This window comes from Panthera onca (genome assembly GCF_046562875.1).
Source record: "Panthera onca isolate mPanOnc1 chromosome E1 unlocalized genomic scaffold, mPanOnc1 haplotype 2 h2.Chr16_ul_4, whole genome shotgun sequence".
Lineage (NCBI taxonomy): Eukaryota > Metazoa > Chordata > Mammalia > Carnivora > Felidae > Panthera > Panthera onca.
Window position 1 is genome coordinate 70,530 of NW_027675818.1, and position 17,895 is coordinate 88,424.

Genomic DNA, 17,895 nt, shown 5'->3' on the forward strand with positions numbered 1-17,895 from the left:
CTTCCTGCGTGTGTATATCCTCAACGTAAGCCAGACCTGAGAGTTCAGAACCTACTCTGGTATTCCTGGGTACAGACCTGTTTATGTGTGTGGCCATCTAGATGCTCAGGAATATGTTGGAACTTTTCAAAGGCCTCTACAGACGTCTCATTTCCCAGATTTTCCTTTTAAGCTTGTTTGTTAGCCTATTATTTGCCCCAATTGTTTTTTTTTTAATGGCATGAATCTACATTTATTGACTTGTAAATAGGTCCATGGCATATTTTTAGTGAAAAGGCAGTATACTATATGTACTGTTTTAATTGAGTGAAATGTTCACAATCGTTGATGAACGTAAAGAGACATAGAAAGGTATCCAAGTAGGATATTAATCAAAATGCATCATTTTTTGCATGCCCTGGTTGGGAAATTTGTGTTGCTTTTATCTTTCTTCTTTGTACAGTTGTGGGTTTATTTGATTTTTAAAAATCAGTGGGTCGGGGCCCCTGGGTGGCTTAGTCAGTGGAGTATCTAACTCTTGATTTTGGCTCAGGTCACAATCCCAGGGTTGTGGGATCAAGCCCCAAGTCAAGCTCCACATTAAGCATGGAGCCTGCTTGGGATTCTCTCTCTGTCTCTCTCTCTCTCTCTCTGTCTCTCTCTCTCTCCCTCTCTCCCTCCCTCCCTCCCTCCCTCCCTCTGCCCCTCTCCCCTGTTCTCTCTCTCTCTCCAAAAAAAAAAAAATTTTTTTAATCCTAAAAAATATTAGTATGTCATTGGAAGAGCAGCAATAGCATTTAAGAGCAGGGCTCCTGAATCTGACTGGTTTTTGTTCATTTGTCTCAAGTTTTTACTTAAACTAATTAGTTAGTATATAGTATAATACTGGTTTCGGGAGTGGAATTTAGTGCTTCATCATTCACATGTAACATCCAGTGCTTGCTCCAACTATTACCCACCACTTCAGACCGTTATAATGTTAACTAATTGCCTCTGATTGTGTTTGAGGAGTACTTCCAGGGAAAAGGCTCTTTGCCTTGGGCAAGCTTTGAGTCCGGTCAAATAAGGCAGCTTGGCAAGTAGGGTCTTCCAGGGAGCCACAAGACAGGTCTAATAATGACAGTTCTTAGAGAATGGGGCTTTGAAGAAGTTCCAAACTCATTCTTCTCCATTGGCTGTCAGGCGGCTGTTTTTCATCATGAGGGTAGGCTCTTAGTTTTCAAGGCTCCTGGGAAGCTGGGATGGTAAGATGGGAATAATGGCAAGCTAAAATGCCACAAAGCTCACTATTACTGAAGTTCAGCCGTTTTTCTGAAAGAAAACACTCTTTGGATTACTCTAAGCCTTTGATTTATAGCCAGAGTTTTGAAAAAAGTTGATTCTGACAGTTTGCGTCCGTGTTCTCACAGCTTTTATGGAGGAGAGGATTCCCAGAGGTCCTTCCTCTGCTACTTTTGCTCGCCTGGTCAATAACAACTGGTTGGTTGGATGAGTGAATAATGCCCAGTTCTTCCGCCATGATTGTGCAAATCTAAGAACTTGTGGATCACTAGGCTTGTTATATCCTGAATTCTGAGAAAATGTAGTCTGACAAAAAGTGATTCGCTCTCTGAAGTTGATTATGGGAATTGTGTTTCCTTATCAAATTAAGGGGTGCGGTAGTCGGAGGATCACTTAAATTTAGCATTAGGACACAGGTATCAATCTGTTTAGATTTTAAGGAGGACATCTGTTTAGGGAAAATTCTCTCATTAATATGAATATTTTCATTTAACTGTGTTCTGTCCAATTCATTTTTAAAAAATTATTTATTTAAAGTCAAATTAGTTAACATACAGTGTTGTATTGGTTTCAGGAGTAGAATCCACTGATTCATCACTTACATATAATACCCAGTGCTCATCCCAACAGGTGCCCTCCTTAATACCCCTCACCCATTTAGCCCATCCCCCATCCACCTCCGCTCCAGCAACCCTCAGTTTGTTCTCTGTATTTAAGAGTCTCATTGTTTTTATCTTATTTTTCCTTTCCTTCCCCTATGTTCATCTGTTGTGTTTTTTAAATTCCATATATGAGTGAAAACATATTTGTCTTCTTCTAACTGACTTATTTCACTTACACAATACACTCTAGTTCTATCCATATTGTTGCAAATCTTTCCAATTCATTTTTGATGTTAAGGACTGTTAGCATAAGAAAATGAAGTTTCTGTGGAGAAATAGAAGACCTTTAAATAGTGGTTAAACCATTGCTAAACTCTTTGTAATATAAAAAATCTGAAGAGAAATTTTGCATCTATTCTGTTCTTTCTTTTACACTATTTTTTCTAAATTACATTTTAAAACAATGATGCCCTCAAATTTTAGATTAAGCTGCCTTGCTATTATAGATTATACCACTGATAGATATGAAATTATTTTAGTTACAAGGCTTAACTAAGCGGTGAATACAGAATAATCAGATAATCCAGAGCTTTTTAGCACAATGCCTATAGCTTTTAGCACAATGTTTGGCATATAGATAGCATTCAATAAATACCACCTATCTTTGCTAATATTATATCAATAGTGATAATAGCAAATATTACATTTTATATTAGGAATGTGGTCCTAATATAAATTGGGCAAATGGAATTGGGCAAATGCCTACTTGCAGGTAAATTTTTAGAAAACCCTATGCCTATGTAAAGGTATTGTACCCTGGTAGGCTGTTGACACAAAATCAGCCCCTCCAAGAAAAGCTGTTGATTCTCATGATAAAATAACTTCTTTGTTTATTATATTTTTGCAGCATTCCAGAATGCCTTGAAGATTTTCTGTAGGATAAAAAGTGGTCGAGTTGCGACTGATGAACTGGCTGCTGTTTTGGATAGCATGGATATTCCTGTAATTCCTGAAACTTTTCCAGGAAGTGATAAAACATGCTAGTATAGACAGTGAGTTATTTGAATTACTATGTAAATATACCTTTCTTGGATATCAGTGCTCTGATTCATCCTTTATCTCTCCTTCTTGATTCTTACCTCTTGCCACCTATCAATGTTGCTTACTGGTGTCTGTGGTAAGAGATAGTCTAGAAAAATTAAATGAGAAATTTCTAAAATTATTAGATTTTGGTATGTTTGATAAAAATCTAAGAGAAAAATGTATTTATTTTCTTTTCAAACTTTCCTCTCTTTTCCATTTCTTGTTTGTGGAGAGATGGTTTCTTTAATGTCAAGGGCATTGGCTTCACAAATTAGGAGACCTAAATTTCTTGAATTTTTAACTTTATTAGATAGCTTTGATTACACAATCTTCTCATGCTATTCAGTTACTCTTTGCAAAATGTAGATTTTTAAAAAAACATTATGAATATATTTAGCAGATGTTTTGTATTACATGTTTATATGTCACCAGGGGTGTCTGATAATAATGGATTGATAAATGATTGATTCATTGATTATCCATGTATTTAATGAGTCAGTCATTTAATATCTACTGTGCTTGGAACTATGCAAGGTGATACAGAGATGAATAGAACACATTTCTTTTTCCAAAGGAGTTCACATTCTAGCGTGGAAAGAGTCAAATAAAATGAAAATTTAATGTCGTATATAGCAAATACTGTTACAGAATGTAGTTAGGCTGCAAATGTATACTGGAAACACCAGGGAAAGATAATCAGAGAATGTGATGTCTGAGCTAAATCTTGAAGGATCAATAGGGGTTAGTTGGTTGAAGGTGGTAATGAAGAATGAGAAAGACATTTTAGACTGAGGGAACAGTTTGTGTAAATATGGCAGGAACATTATCAGACATGGCATCCTTTTCCATGGGCTTCCACAGGTTTTTGTCATTTGTCAGTGGTGGCTTTTAGGGGGTCTTTGGTGGCTGGGATGTAGTGTGAAGATAGAACCAGGCTGCATGGATTTTAGTAGGTAGTCATTTATGGTGAGTTCTGGGTTGATAGACATAAGTGGAGGGATGTTCTGGAGCATAAAGATGCCCATAAAATAGGGATTTTAAAGCTTAATCTCAAGTCATATTATTAAATAGCCTTTAGGGCATGCTCTACCAGAAGCAACAGAAATTACATATGAAACCACTGTGGCTTTTTTTTTTTTTTTTTTTTTTTCTTTTTTTGGCTTATGGAATTCTGGTCTGGATTTCTAGGCTTTGTACTTGGGGAGCTAAACTGAAAAATTATGCTGATTTCATAGATTGTTGTAGGAATTAAATAGAACCCATTGGCACTAGAATAGTCTCAAGAAATAGGAAGCAGAAACCTGGGAATTATCCTTGACAACTCTTGTTTTCTCTGTTCTCCTCATGCAACCGTTGTGAATTACTATTATTTTAAACTTCTAGATATCTCTTAAATCTCTCTATTTTCCACCATTTCCTTAGTCCAAGTTACCATAATTTTTCCTTAGGACCATCACTGTTCATCCTAACAAGTCCACCCACATCCAGTCTTTTTTTTTTTTTTTTTTTTTTTTAATGTTTATTTATTTTTGAGAGAGACAGAGACAGAATGCGAGTGGGTTAGGGGCAGAGAGAGAGGGAGAATCCGAAGCAGGCTCCAGGCTCTGAGCTGCCAGCACAGAGCCCAACGGGGGGCTCGAACTCACGAGCTGTGAGATCATGACCTGAGCCGAAGTCGGACGCTCAACCGACTGAGCCACCCAGGTGCCCCCACCCACACCCAGTCTTATCCCCCTTAACACTATGGCCAGAATGATCTTTTCAAAACACACATCTGTGGGGCGCCTGGGTGGCTCAGTCAGTTAAGTGTCCGACTTTGGCTCAAGTTATGATCTCAGGCTTGTGGTTTCAAGCCCCATGTTGGGCTCTGTGTTGACAGTTCGGAGCCTGGAGCCTGCTTCAGATTCTGTCTCCCTCTCTCTCTCTGCCCCACCTCCCCTCTCAAAAATAAATAAACATAATAAAAAAATAAAAAAACCCCACACATCTGATCATGTTACCTCCTTGCATAAACTCTAATAATACTTCTTGGGATGAAGAGCCCTTTAAGGTCACGTACAAGGACTTGCAATGTCTGGCCTTTACCTTAGATCTCCAGCGTCATCTCAGACCACATTCTGCTTTGCTTACTGTGCCCTCTTAGAGTTTCAGTTATATACCAGGCTTCCTCCTGCCATAGCCTTTACATATATTCTTTTCTTTTCCTGGAGCATTCTTTCCCTCCTAGTGAATTACGACTCATACTTTGGATCTAAACTCCACTCTATTCTTTAAGGATGCTTCCATGACTTTTCTGACTAGGTCAAGTTCTCATACACTCTCACAGCACTAATCACAGTTGCAATTTTTATTTCTTATATTTTTAAAAATTTTTTTCATTGTTTATTTTTGAGAGAGATAGAGAAACAGAGTGTGAGTGAGGGAGAGGCAGGGAGAGAGAGGAAGACACAGAATCTGAAGCAAGGTCCAGGCTCTGAGCTGTCAGCACAGAGCCCAATGCGGGGCTCGAACTCACAAACCACGAGATCACGACCTGAGCCAAAATGAGACGCCCAACCGACTGAGCCACCCAGGTACCCCTATTTCTTATGGTTTTGTGAAGATCTGTATCTCAAATAAGACTAAATACCAAGAAAGCAGATATCATGTGTACTTTTGCTCAATATTGTATCCTCAGTACTCCATACAGTGCTTGTGGCACATATTAACTGCTCAACAAATATATGTTGAATGAATTAATAAGTCTCACCCTTCACTCCATCTCCTCCAACCAGAGAGAATAAGATTTTTTCATTTTGTCATTTTTAATAACCTGGTTGTGACTTAAGGTAAAATTCCTCATAGGGGAGGTCCTTGTCTTTTGACTAGGAAAATCGTTTTAACAGGTATGTTTGATTATGAGAGCTAAAGCCTATTGGGAGATACCTAGTTTGAGCAAAAAGGTAAGGTAAAGTACTCTATATAAGACAACAACAGGAACTTAGAATACAACAGTGGCTAATCGGCAGCTGGAAGAGGAACACTGAGGGAACCTAAGATTGGATGGGGGTCTAGCAATCAATAGAGAGTGGCTGTAGAACTTTAGGACAATACTATGTAGTGCTTGCTGTGCTATAAAGAAATCCCTTACTCTCATTAATTTCAAGTTATCTAGTAAGAGTTGGTTATATACAATAGCCTTGTGTTAGTCATGTGGTGGGTGGATTTAAAGGAAAAGGGTCTGTAGGTTCTGTGTTAGGTAGGCTTGGGGTGGAGAGAAGATAGCACCTATAGGATGTGATAATGTGAGAGAGATCAGGAGTCCACGGGAATAGAAAAAACGAAAATCAACTGCCAGAGTATAAAACACTCAGGAATCTTCAAATTTTGGAGGGAGTATTGATTGCTGTTCATATAATGTATGGTGTGGGGTCGGGGCTATTTTACTTAAACATTAAAGGAAAGGACACCCTCAGAATGCCAAAAGTTTTGGGTTACCCCGGTAAGAGATATGGATTCTTCTGTAACAGAATTTTGAAGTAAGGAGTGATATAAGTCGGTTATCCTGCTAGTAGAAGTCGTAGCACCCTGGTATAGGTACTGGTTTTTTTTTGTTTTTTTTTTGTTTTTTTTTTTTTCAACGTTTTTTATTTATTTTTTTTTGGGACAGAGAGAGACAGAGCATGAACGGGGGAGGGGCAGAGAGAGAGGGAGACACAGAATCGGAAACAGGCTCCAGGCTCCAAGCCATCAGCCCAGAGCCTGACGCGGGGCTCGAACTCACGGACCGCGAGATCGTGACCTGGCTGAAGTCGGACGCTTAACCGACTGCGCCACCCAGGCGCCCCAATATAGGTACTGTTTTAACATCTTGTTTTTGTATTTGGTTTGGTTTTTTGGAGCAGTACTGATAACATGGAGAATATCTTCATGAGTATGCATGATGAAGAGGAATGCTGCTGGAATTTGCAAGGAAGTCCAATAAGCATTTGCTTCATTAAGATCTGGCAAGAGGAATATGGAAAATCACTTGATGACAGTTCTGGTAGTTTGGTTTCTGAGATAGGATATTGGTGCAGTAGTTTTTTCTCTCGTGGTATTTACCGATCTAGTAATTGAATTGGGTGAAAAGTAGTAACTAGTACGATTTTTGATGAGAAGGTCTCTGATATTGTGGAGCTATTGTGGAGATTATGGAAATGTGTTAATAGTCATTTAACACCTTCAAAGTAATGTTGCCTTGAATATGACTTTGATGATTAGGATACTTTTTTTTCACATTAGATAGTTACATTTTCCAGGTTGAATGGAAAGGAAAGTTCCAATATGAGCTTCCTCCAGAAGGACAAATGTAAGAGTGGGAAGCTGTTTTGAACTTCTCTTATGAAGTAAATGCTACCTGTAACTGTACTGATTGTCTCAGTCTCAACCAGGAATTATTCATTGAGGTTTTGATAAGCTAGATAGGGGTCAAAATAGTAATTTCAGATTCTGTAATGCTTATTTGGCCACCAGAGACTATATAAATGGGTAGTATTTGTCTTAGATGTGTGTGAGAAGTATTTGTCATTGCATAGAAGAAGGAATAAATTTGAGCGAGAGCTAGTAAATCTATACATGGTTGGCTACTGCATGCTCACTGGTCAATGTTGGACCTCTTTCCAGAAAGGGGAGTTCTTTAAGTAGAGACCAGATATAAACAATACAGCCTTCTCCATTGGATTAATTTTTGGATGATCCAACAGAAACTTTACACTGATCAAATTCACGAGTTTGAGGGTTGAAGCCTTGAATTATTTTAGGACTTATGCTTTGATCTAAGAACTTGGGATATGGACTCTACAGAAGTTCCAGAAGTTCACTGGGGTGTTAGAACCACAATCAAGAACAGAATGAGAATAAATACCAAGAAAATAAAAAAACAGAATGTAAGAGTGGCGCCTGGGTGGCTCAGTCGGTTAAGCGTCCAACTTCGGCTCAGGTCATGGTCTCGTGGCTCGTGAGTTCGAGCCCCACGTCAGGCTCTGTGCTGACAGCTCAGAGCCTGGAACCTGCTTCAGATTCTGTGTCTCCCCCTCTCTCTGCCCCAACCCACTTGCATTCTGTCTCTGTCTCTCTCAAAAATAAATAAACATTAAAAATAATTAAAAAAACCCCCAGAATGTGAGAAGCAGTTCTAATCAGAAGGCAACTTAACATCAATTGGTGTAGCACTTCTTTGGTTGGGTCAAATACTTACTTGCTTTGCAGTGATTTAAAGTCCTGGACCTGACATAGCTTACCAATTTTCAAAGAAGCAGAATGAATCAATCTTACCCAACACCAAAACCATAGTGTATATAATAATTCTTGGACTCAAAAGGCACATTAAAAACTGGCATCTTCTTTTCAGGGTCTTTGCTTATGCTTATAACTGAATAGTTGATTTTTTAGGCATAGGCTGAAGAACAAACCTAGTATTTTTATAAGTAGGTAAGTCAACACCTGGTCTTTCTCACCTTGAATGTCAAGCGAAGTTAGACATTTGGAGGCAAGAACTATTGGGTGTCCAATTGGAACAACATTATTTGAGGTCACTGTCTCTGACCCCATTCTCTGTCATACACTGTCCAAGAAGGAAAATGGTTTTAGACAGAGGCAAGGGAAGGAATGGTAGAAGTTATAATTATGGGAGTGCTGTACATGTGTAAGATGCTAAGTAAATGGTTTACTGCTATCCACAATGTAGACATTGCATGATTCTTTACAGCCTTTAGTATATTTATTCATTCAAAAATATTTTTTTTATTTAATTTTTTATTTTTTTAAATTTACGTCCAAATTAGTATATAGTGCAACAAGGACTTCTGGAGTAGATTCCTTAGTGCCCCTTACCCGTTTAGCCCACCCTCTCTCCCACAACCCCTCCAGTAACCCTCAATTTGTTCTCCATATTTACAAGTCTCTTATGTTTTGTCCCCCTCCCTGTTTTATCAAAAATAATTTTTAAAAAATAATTTTTTTAAAGTTTATTTATTTATTTTGAGAGAGAGACAGTGCAAGTGGGAGAGAGGCAGAGAGAGAGGGAAAGAGAGAATCCCAAGCAGGCTCTGCACTGTCAGCGCAGAGCCCAGCGTGGGGCTCGAACCCATGAACTCTGAGATCATGACCTGAGCCCAAATCAAGAGTCAAACACTCAACTGACTGAGCCACTCAGGTGCCCCTCAAAAAAATTAGTTTTTAAGTGCTAGGAAGTATATAATTTGCTAGGCATTGGGGAAACAAATGACATCCTGTACTCTTGAAGAGCTCACAATCCAGTGAGAAAGACAAAAGAGCTAAAACTTGAAATTCTACCTATAGTAAATTCTCAAAACACTATTTGTTAAATGAATGAAATATTAACCTGATTACCTAGCTGTGGAGCTTAAAATGTGACTAATTTCTTTTGATGGGAAACTCTTTTATTAAGGGAAAAAGAAAATAATGGTCTTTTATGTTTCAGTGTATACTGAGCTATTAACAATTCTAGATATTATTCACAACCTCTGTTCCTACTTTCACACATCTCTGTGTTGTTTTTGTATTAGAATGGGATGGAAACTAGATTTGTGTTCAAAAAAGAAATAACAGCACTTGAACTTACTCTTTCTATTACAGGTAACCACATGGTGGATATTAGAGATATTCTATTTATTTTGGATGAACTACAGCACCAGTATGAAGATTTTTGTAAGTGAGCTCTTGTTGCTACAGCAAGTTTTATTTATAAATAAATTGCCTTTAAATTAAATCCTAATTTGTAGGTTTTATCATATGGAATCTGAAAGCCTTCTCTGACCCCATTAACTCTAACTCTTTTAAATTTTTTTTTATGTTTTACTTATTTTTTGAGAGCAACAGAGACAGAGCGTGAGCGGGGGAGGGGCAGAAAGAGAGGGGGAGACACAGAATCCAAAACAGGCTCCAGACTCTGAGCTGTCAGCACAGAGCCCAACACGGGGCTCGAACTCACAGACTGCGAGATCACGACCTGAGCTGAAGTCAGACGCTTAACCGACTGAGCCACCCGTGTGCACCCCCCCCCCCCATTACTCTAACTCTTTAGATAAAAGTTTAAATCCTAAATATACCTAATCAGTATTGATTATGTAACTACCATAATTTTCTTTTATCTTTCCCTTAATATTTTGCAACATGAAGTCAACTTTAAAACAAAATAATAACACTAAGAAAAAAAATGTAATTTGCAATTTGTGGGTCATTCTGACATCCTGACATTGACAGTTAAAAATTTTTAATATAGGGGTGCCTGAGTGGCTCAGTCAGTTAAATGTCCAAATTCGGCTCAGGTCATGATCTCATGGTCCGTGAGCTCGAGCCCCTCATCAGGCTCTGTGCTGACTGCTCAGAGCCTGGAGGCTGCTGCAGATTCTGTGTCTCCCTCTCTCTCTCTGACCCTCCCCTGCTTGTGCTTTGTCTGTCTCAAAAATAAATAAACATTAAAACATTTTTTAAAAATTGTTTTTAGTATATTATTCAGTATCATTCATGATTAGTTTTGTTTTTCTCCATTAAGTATGTTTTTAAAAATCTCTTCCTATTACACATGGTGTCACTCCCTTTTCTTTCTCTGTCCGGACATCCTTTGGTCAAGATTATCTATGTGTATAATTTTAAGCTCAATTTGGCTCAGTTGGTTGAGTGTCTGACTTCAGCTCAGGTCGTGATCTCACGGTTCATGAGTTCGAGCCCCGCATTGGGCTCTGTGCTGACAGCTCAGAGCCTGGAACCTGCTTCGGATTCTGTGTCTCCCTCTCTCTCTCTTCCTCCCCTGCTCACAGTCTGTCTCTGCCTCCCTCAAAAATAAATAAAGATTTAAAAAGATTAGAAAAAAGAATTATATAGTTCTAATAAACTTGCTACAAATAGAGCAGCCTCTTGCCTGATCCTTTCCTCAGTTTCTCCAGAGGCAAACATTTTAGCTGATTACCTGATATTTGTTTTCATGACTGTAAATAACATGTTTGTATTGCTTCTTGTTGATTTTTTAAAATTTTGGGTAGACCTAGTAAACTCCTTAATATGAAAAATAAGGATTTAGCTCTGTTTCATTTTCCCTGTCCCCACCATATCCACTTCCCATACCTATCCATCCTCCTAATATAGTCATAGGGTAATTGAGTAAGTTTTAATTCTGTATTTATGTTAATATATTTATGTACACACTATTCACTGCTGAGCCACATGTAAGTATCTTGTGGCTGCTTTCTCTTTCTGTACAATTTTTCCCTCTTTGAGTTGTCTTATTTACTTATTTGCTTGGTTTAAAAAAAAAGTATATATATTACTGATTGAAGCTTAGACTCTGCCAACTGTCTAAATATCCTCTTCGTAAGTTTGTCTGCACAAGGTATTCTAGTAGTTTTGTCTTCTTGAAGAAATCTTCTTTAGAGTATTTTGATGTTCTTCAGTATGAATTTGTTGCCCTCTACATTTTGTGTGCAACTGTCATCTTGAGATGTTTCTTCATTAACATGCTGGAGACTTTTCACTTCTCTCCTCCTATGACAGATTCTGTCTTCATATTTTATTGATAGTTTGGGTACAGAATTCTAGATTGTAAATAATTTTCTATGTTTTCTACTTTTCAGTATTGCCATTGAAGTGCAAAATTTTCTGACTCTTGACTTTGACACTGATTTTTTTTTTTTTCAAGCATATAGGATATTTTCTAGTCTTCTGAAAGTCTCCTTGAAAGAAGTTTCTTTGTAACGATTGTGCTGAATACAGCGTCCTTTGATTCTGGAAAATTAAAATAATTTGTTGATGATTTCCTTTCCTCTATTTTTTCTGTCTCTGTGGAACTCTTGATATTTGGATATGTGACATAATGGGATGATTCCTTTTTTTTTTAACCTTTTTCTCTTATCTCTTTGTTATGCTTTATTTATTTATTATTTATGTCATGAGTGAGAGTGGAAGAGGGGCAAAGGGAGAGGGAGAGGGAATCTTAAGCAGGTTCCACACCCAGCGCAGAACCCAACATAGGGCTCAATCTCACGACTGTGAGATCATGACCTGGGCCGAAATCAAGAGTCGGATGCTTAACTGACTGAGCCACCCAGGTGCCACTCTTTGTTATGTTTTCTGAGAGAGTTCCTTAAATTTATCTTCCAATGCTTCTATTTAGTTTTTCATTTGTACTTTTAAATTTCCAATAATTTCTTTCCCCTCTGTTATTTTATTATAATATCCTCCTCTTATTTCATGAGCATTTCTATTGTTCCACAAACAATATCTTCTGTTGCAACTAAGAACTTCTGTTGCAATGCTTTTGAGATTTCCTTTTTCATTCATATTCTGTCTCCTCCAAGGTATTTTTTTCTGTTTGTTTTTCATTTTAGGAGTGTTCCTCAAATGTCTGGTGATCTTTGGTTGTCTACTCATATTTGAGAATGGTGAACTCAAAAGCTATTTGGAAGCTCTGAGACTGAGGGCAAAACTAGCTGATTATGAGCTGTAGGATAATGATTCTTTTTTTTTTTTTTTTTTTTATTTTTTATTTTTTAATATATGAAATTTACTGTCAAATTGGTTTCCATACAACACCCAGTGCTCATCCCAAAAGGTGCCCTCCTCAATACCCATCACCCACCCTGCCCTCCCTCCCACCCCCCATCAACCCTCAGTTTGTTCTCAGTTTTTAACAGTCTCTTATGCTTTGGCTCTCTCCCACTCTGGCCTCTTTTTTTTTTTTTTTCCTCCCCCTCCCCCATGGGTTTCTGTTATGTTTCTCAGGATCTACATAAGAGTGAAACCATATGGTATCTGTCTTTCTCTGTATGGCTTATTTCACTTAGCATCACACTCTCCAGTTCCATTGTAGGATAATGATTCTTAACCAGAGATGATTCGGAGATTTCCCCCGCCCCCCGCCCCGAACTTCCCCTTCCCCCAGGAACATTTGGAAACATTTGGAGACATTTTTGGTCATCACAATCTGTATTACTGGCATCAAGTGGTGAGAGGCCAGGGATGCTTCTGAGTATCCTACAATACACAGGACAGCTCTCTCAATAAAGAAGTATCTGTCTCAAAATGCCTGTACTGCTGAGACTGAGAAACCCTGCTATCGGGTGGTCTGGCTGGGCTATTTGCCTGGAAAACCCTTAATATGACTGTCTTTAGGGTATATTTCCTTTTGAGATGGTCAGAGTGTTCAAAGAAACTTTGAATATCCTTCCCGCAGGTATAGCCTTGCTTCATAGAATTCCAGGTGTTAAATAAGACGAAAGACTGAAGTTCCCATTATTCAGTGTAAGCCTCCCTCCGAGTTTTGCAGGTAATACTCCTACCCTCTATTGTGTTTAGTATTCCATAATCCAGAGCCCTTGTGTTTAACCCTTTCTGATGAATTGTCACTTTCCTGCTGGAGTAGGAGAAGATCAATAACTGGCTGTGCCCAGTGGATAAAAGTGAATATCTGGCCGTGTGAAGAGACCCTAGGTATCAAATTACTACTTAAAGGGATTTTAACCAGTTCTTTCTTTTTAGCTTCACTCTTACCCTCACTTTTAGAGATACCTAAATGCTACTAATTTATGAGCTTTTGGAGTTTTTGTGTTATGAACTGGGTTGCTTCTTGGCTTTCCCCATTCTGCCTTATGGTTCAGCCTTTTCAGGTCTACTAAGTTCATCAGCTTTCCAGATTCCAAAATTTAATTGTAGTAGTTTCTTTTCCTCTTCTTTTTTGTTATTATGGATTTGTGATGTTTTAAAAATTCCTTTAGTTTATTTTTGAGAGAGAGAGAGAGAGAGCGAGCCGGGGAGGGCAGAGAGAGGGGAAGACACAGAATCCAAAGCAGGCTCCAGGCTTCAAGCTGTTAGTACAGAGCCTGATGTGGGGCTCCAACTCACAAACCGCGAGATCATGGCCTGAGCTGAAGTTGGACACCTAACTGACTGGGCCAGCCAGGCATCCCCAAAATTCCTTAGTTTAAATGGAGTGTTTGAAGGCTGTTCAATTTGCTATTATTACCTGAACGTTTCAAAGTTTATTTTGAATTCTAATTTTGTCTTTGATGTGGAAGTTTTTTCATTAATTTTTCTTTTCTGACATAGATATTACTAATAATCACATACCCACTCCCATGCATAATAATTCATGTTATTCATTCTTCTGAATCCTTGCTGATTTTTTTTTACTAGTTCTGTTATAGAGAAAGGAATATTGTCTCCAAATATAATTGTAGATTTGTCTATTTCTCCTTTCAGTTTTGTCAGGTTTTGGTTCATGCATTTTGAATCTCTGTTGCTAGGTGAATTCACATTTAGAATAGTTCTATCTTCTTGGTGAGCTGATTCTTTTATCATTATGCAATATGTATGTGATCACTGGTAATTTTCTTTTCTCTCAAGTTTACTTTTTCTGATTCTAATATAACTCCAGTTTTCTTTTGATTAGTGCTTAGATGGTAAGTATTTTCCATCCTTTTACTTTTAACCTTCTTATATCACCAGTTTTGAAGTATTTTGTAAACCACACAGAGTTGGGTGATGTTTTTTGTATTTATTTGTATAATTCCTGTATTTTAATTGGAGTGTTTAGATCATATGTAATGTAATTACTTATACATTCAGACCAGGTGTACCATATTATTATTTGTTTTCTATTTTTTCCTCTGTTTTTCAACCATTTTCTCCCTTCTTTTTTTGGGAGCATTTTTTTAGTATGTGAATTTATTCTATATGTATTTTCACTATATCTCTGTATTTTTCCAGTGGTTGTTTTAAGGATTATAGTATACATACTTAACCTTTTCTAGTATGCTAAAATAAATATTTTACCACTTCAAGTGGAATATAGAAGTTTTACCCTTATATAGATCTTTTTACCCTCCCTCTGTTAAGCTGTAATTTTATTATGTATTACCACTATACACACTGAAAACTTCAGACAATGTTTTATAAGTTTTGCCTTCAATGATCAAACATATTTTAAACTTCTAAGAGGAGAATAATAGTCTATCATAAAATCAAGTATTATAACATTTGAAATACTTTAAAATGTGTTATTCAAATGTAAGGTACTATTCTGAGCCATCAGATGAATTTTATAAAGGAAGCCCCAGTGGGACATTGTATTAATATTTTTCTGAAGAGGTTATTTTATATACAAACTATTTTTTCCCACAAGTACTGAGAATCTTTAGGAGGGTAAATATTTGTATTCTGATGTTAAATGAAAAACAATTTTTTTAATGTTTATTTTTGAGAGAGAGGGAGACAGAACGTGAGTGGGGGAGGGGCAGAGAGTGAGGGAGACAGAATCTGAAGCAGGCTCCAGGCTCTGAGATGTCAGCACAGAGCCCAATCTGGGGCTCAAACCCATGAGCAGTGAGATCATGACCCGAGCCGAACTGGGATGCCCAACGAACTGAGCCACCCAGGTGCCCCTGTATTCTGATTTTATAAATAAAAATTTCCCCACTCCAACTTCCTTATACTTCAGTATGCTCATAACTAAGGGATTTGTAGCTGTATTGGCATATTTAGCCTATAATCTTTCAAAATTGGCAGAGTGGGGAATGAGAACTACAACCTTCAGTAGGCTATCACTTTTGATTTGGTGCAACTTCAAATAGCTTTGGATAAAAGAATTTAAATATATTAAACCAGAAGATTATATTTAACCTAGTTAATATTTCAGTCTTAGTTATCAGCTCTGTTAGTTTTTCAACATATTAACCTTATTTAACTTTTTAAACTTTGTTTATTTAAGCAATTGATAATTTCTTGAATAGTTTTCATGAGGACTTAGTTGTTACTTTTTAAAAACTATTACAAATGGTACAGGTAAATAGAATAATTAAATATGTTTCTCTTGCTTAGCAGGTATGGAATCATCTGCCTTGGATGAATCTACCTCAAACAGAAAGTTATCAAATATATCAGAATGTTATCCACAGTATAGGATGAAAAGCAGTTTCTCTTCCAGACTACGTGAACCATCATTATTCCCAAAGTTAAATGGAAAACACCTCCAATATCATAAAATTATGGAGGATAATGATTACCTTGAACTTAAAAGATCAAAAAATCCTTTGCAAATAAAAAAATTCCTAAATGGGGTTGATAGCAGTGATACAGGATTCTGGGAACCATATTCAAAGGATGGCATAAACTTTAAGAAAAGTTCAGAGAAGATTGAAATTCATGACTCAAAGTCTACGTCACATAGCTTGAAGAGCATTACAAGCCTCAAAAAGTCTCTGGATAAAAGTGATAATTTTAGTATCCCGAAACTTCAGAAGCCAGCTGTGAGAAGGCATTCCAGCCTCCTAAAACGGGTTTCGTCGAAAGAAAAGATTGCAGTGAATGCTCTGGGTCAGTATCATATATGTAAGTCAAAATATAGGTCCTTGAGTTCTTGAGTCATCACAGAAACAAGCTGAATTAACCATTGATTAGACAGTTGTTTGCATTTCATTTGTCAGTGCTATTGAGTAATCACCACTTCTGGTATATAGATCAGTGTATACAACACAGTGGTTTTAAGTTGTGCCTTTTTAGATGGTTGTGTTCCCTTTTTCAGATGCCTAACTTTGACCAAGAAGTTTATTCAGAGATTAATTCAACTCACTCAAGTTCCCTAGAAATAGAGGGCCTGTTTTCTTTTGGAAATGCTTATTTTATAATTTTTAAACTAAATATGTAAGGAGTCTATGTGAAATTTTTGTTCAGGTTCCGTAATTTAAATATATGATATCCATATCCAACATGATATGATAATGCTTCAGATATCATCTCTTTTGGACATGGGAATATGAAGAAAGATAAAATAACTACTATTTTACAGTTTGGGTCCCCAGGGCTTTATGGTCTTTCTCAAAGATGAGCAAGGTTTTCCAACCAATATATAGTTTCCTCCTTCCGTGGTACCTCTATCACAGAAGTCCTGTGTTTGGAACTTAATTAAATACTCCTTCCTATAGTCCTTGGCTGAAGTTACTCAAGTTGTTTATTTTCTTGAAAGAAACTTATCTTTTTATTGCATTTAATATTGAAGGTAATTGTTAAAATGAGTGCTTAGTGAAATACTAGTGGTTCTTACACAGTAATACAAATTTTAAACAACTCAGTTGAACAGAAAATGTGCTCTTTTAAGGAGGCACAACAATGTTCTTTCTGATTCCTTTACTGATACACTACTATTACTCTGTGCCTCATTCCTAATTCTGAGTTCTTTATATTCCAGTAAGATTAAAACACTTGTTAAAGGAACAGTGGAATAGTAGGCATTTAGCCCATGGGTAGAAGCAGCCTGTGGAAGAAAGTGCTTATCTATCTTGCTGGTGTCGCCAACCTTTGCCATACTTAATATTCTTTGTAAAGAGAAGTGTGAAATAGTTTATCTGGTATAACTTCTCAAGATAAATTGATGGTAATTGAGCATTTCTGAAATGTGACTGTCATTTGATATACATTTTAAAAACATTTTTAACTTTTCATGTTATGATAATTTTTAAATCATAAGAATTACACAAAGGGAAAGACATTTCTATATACTCTTCATCTCGTTTTCCCAGGTATTAAGATCTTGTATAATCACAGTACAGTGAACTAAATCAGGAAATTGACACTGATACAATATTATTTACTATTTCATCTGAAGACCTTATTCAATTTTTTTCAATTGGTCCATAAATGTATTTTTCCTGGTTCAAGGTCTCATCTAGGATCACACGTTACATTCAGTTGTCATGTGTCCCTTAGTCTCCTCTGATCTAGGATAGTTTCATGACCATGACACTTTCGAAGAGTATTGACTAGTTAATTTGTAAAATGTCCCTCGTTTTGGGTTTTCCTTATATTTCTTCGTAAGTTCAGGTTATGCATTTTTGGTGGGAATTACAGAGAAGTGATACTATGCCTATCTCAGTGCATGATATTAGGGGACTCATGACGGCCATGCGTATCTACTGCTAAG

General features: G+C 37.2%; 2 protein-coding genes across 4 annotated transcripts in view; both read left to right on the forward strand.

The window, feature by feature from the left end:
* LOC144615374 (EF-hand calcium-binding domain-containing protein 13-like) overlaps positions 1-9,638 on the forward strand; it is a 40,309-nt gene extending 30,671 nt beyond the window's left edge. For all 3 annotated transcript variants that reach the window (XM_078442305.1, XM_081794804.1, XM_078442307.1), the window contains 2 exons: positions 2,770-2,914; positions 9,564-9,638. In XM_078442305.1, coding sequence (XP_078298431.1) covers positions 2,770-2,906 — 137 coding nt within the window. In that variant the 3' untranslated portion in view covers positions 2,907-2,914; positions 9,564-9,638. The remainder of the gene's footprint in view (positions 1-2,769; positions 2,915-9,563) is intronic.
* LOC144615389 (EF-hand calcium-binding domain-containing protein 13-like) overlaps positions 6,840-17,895 on the forward strand; it is a 60,481-nt gene continuing 49,425 nt past the window's right edge. The window contains exons 1-3 of the mRNA XM_081794805.1: positions 6,840-6,969; positions 9,564-9,635; positions 15,801-16,292. Coding sequence (XP_081650931.1) covers positions 6,840-6,969; positions 9,564-9,635; positions 15,801-16,292 — 694 coding nt within the window. The remainder of the gene's footprint in view (positions 6,970-9,563; positions 9,636-15,800; positions 16,293-17,895) is intronic.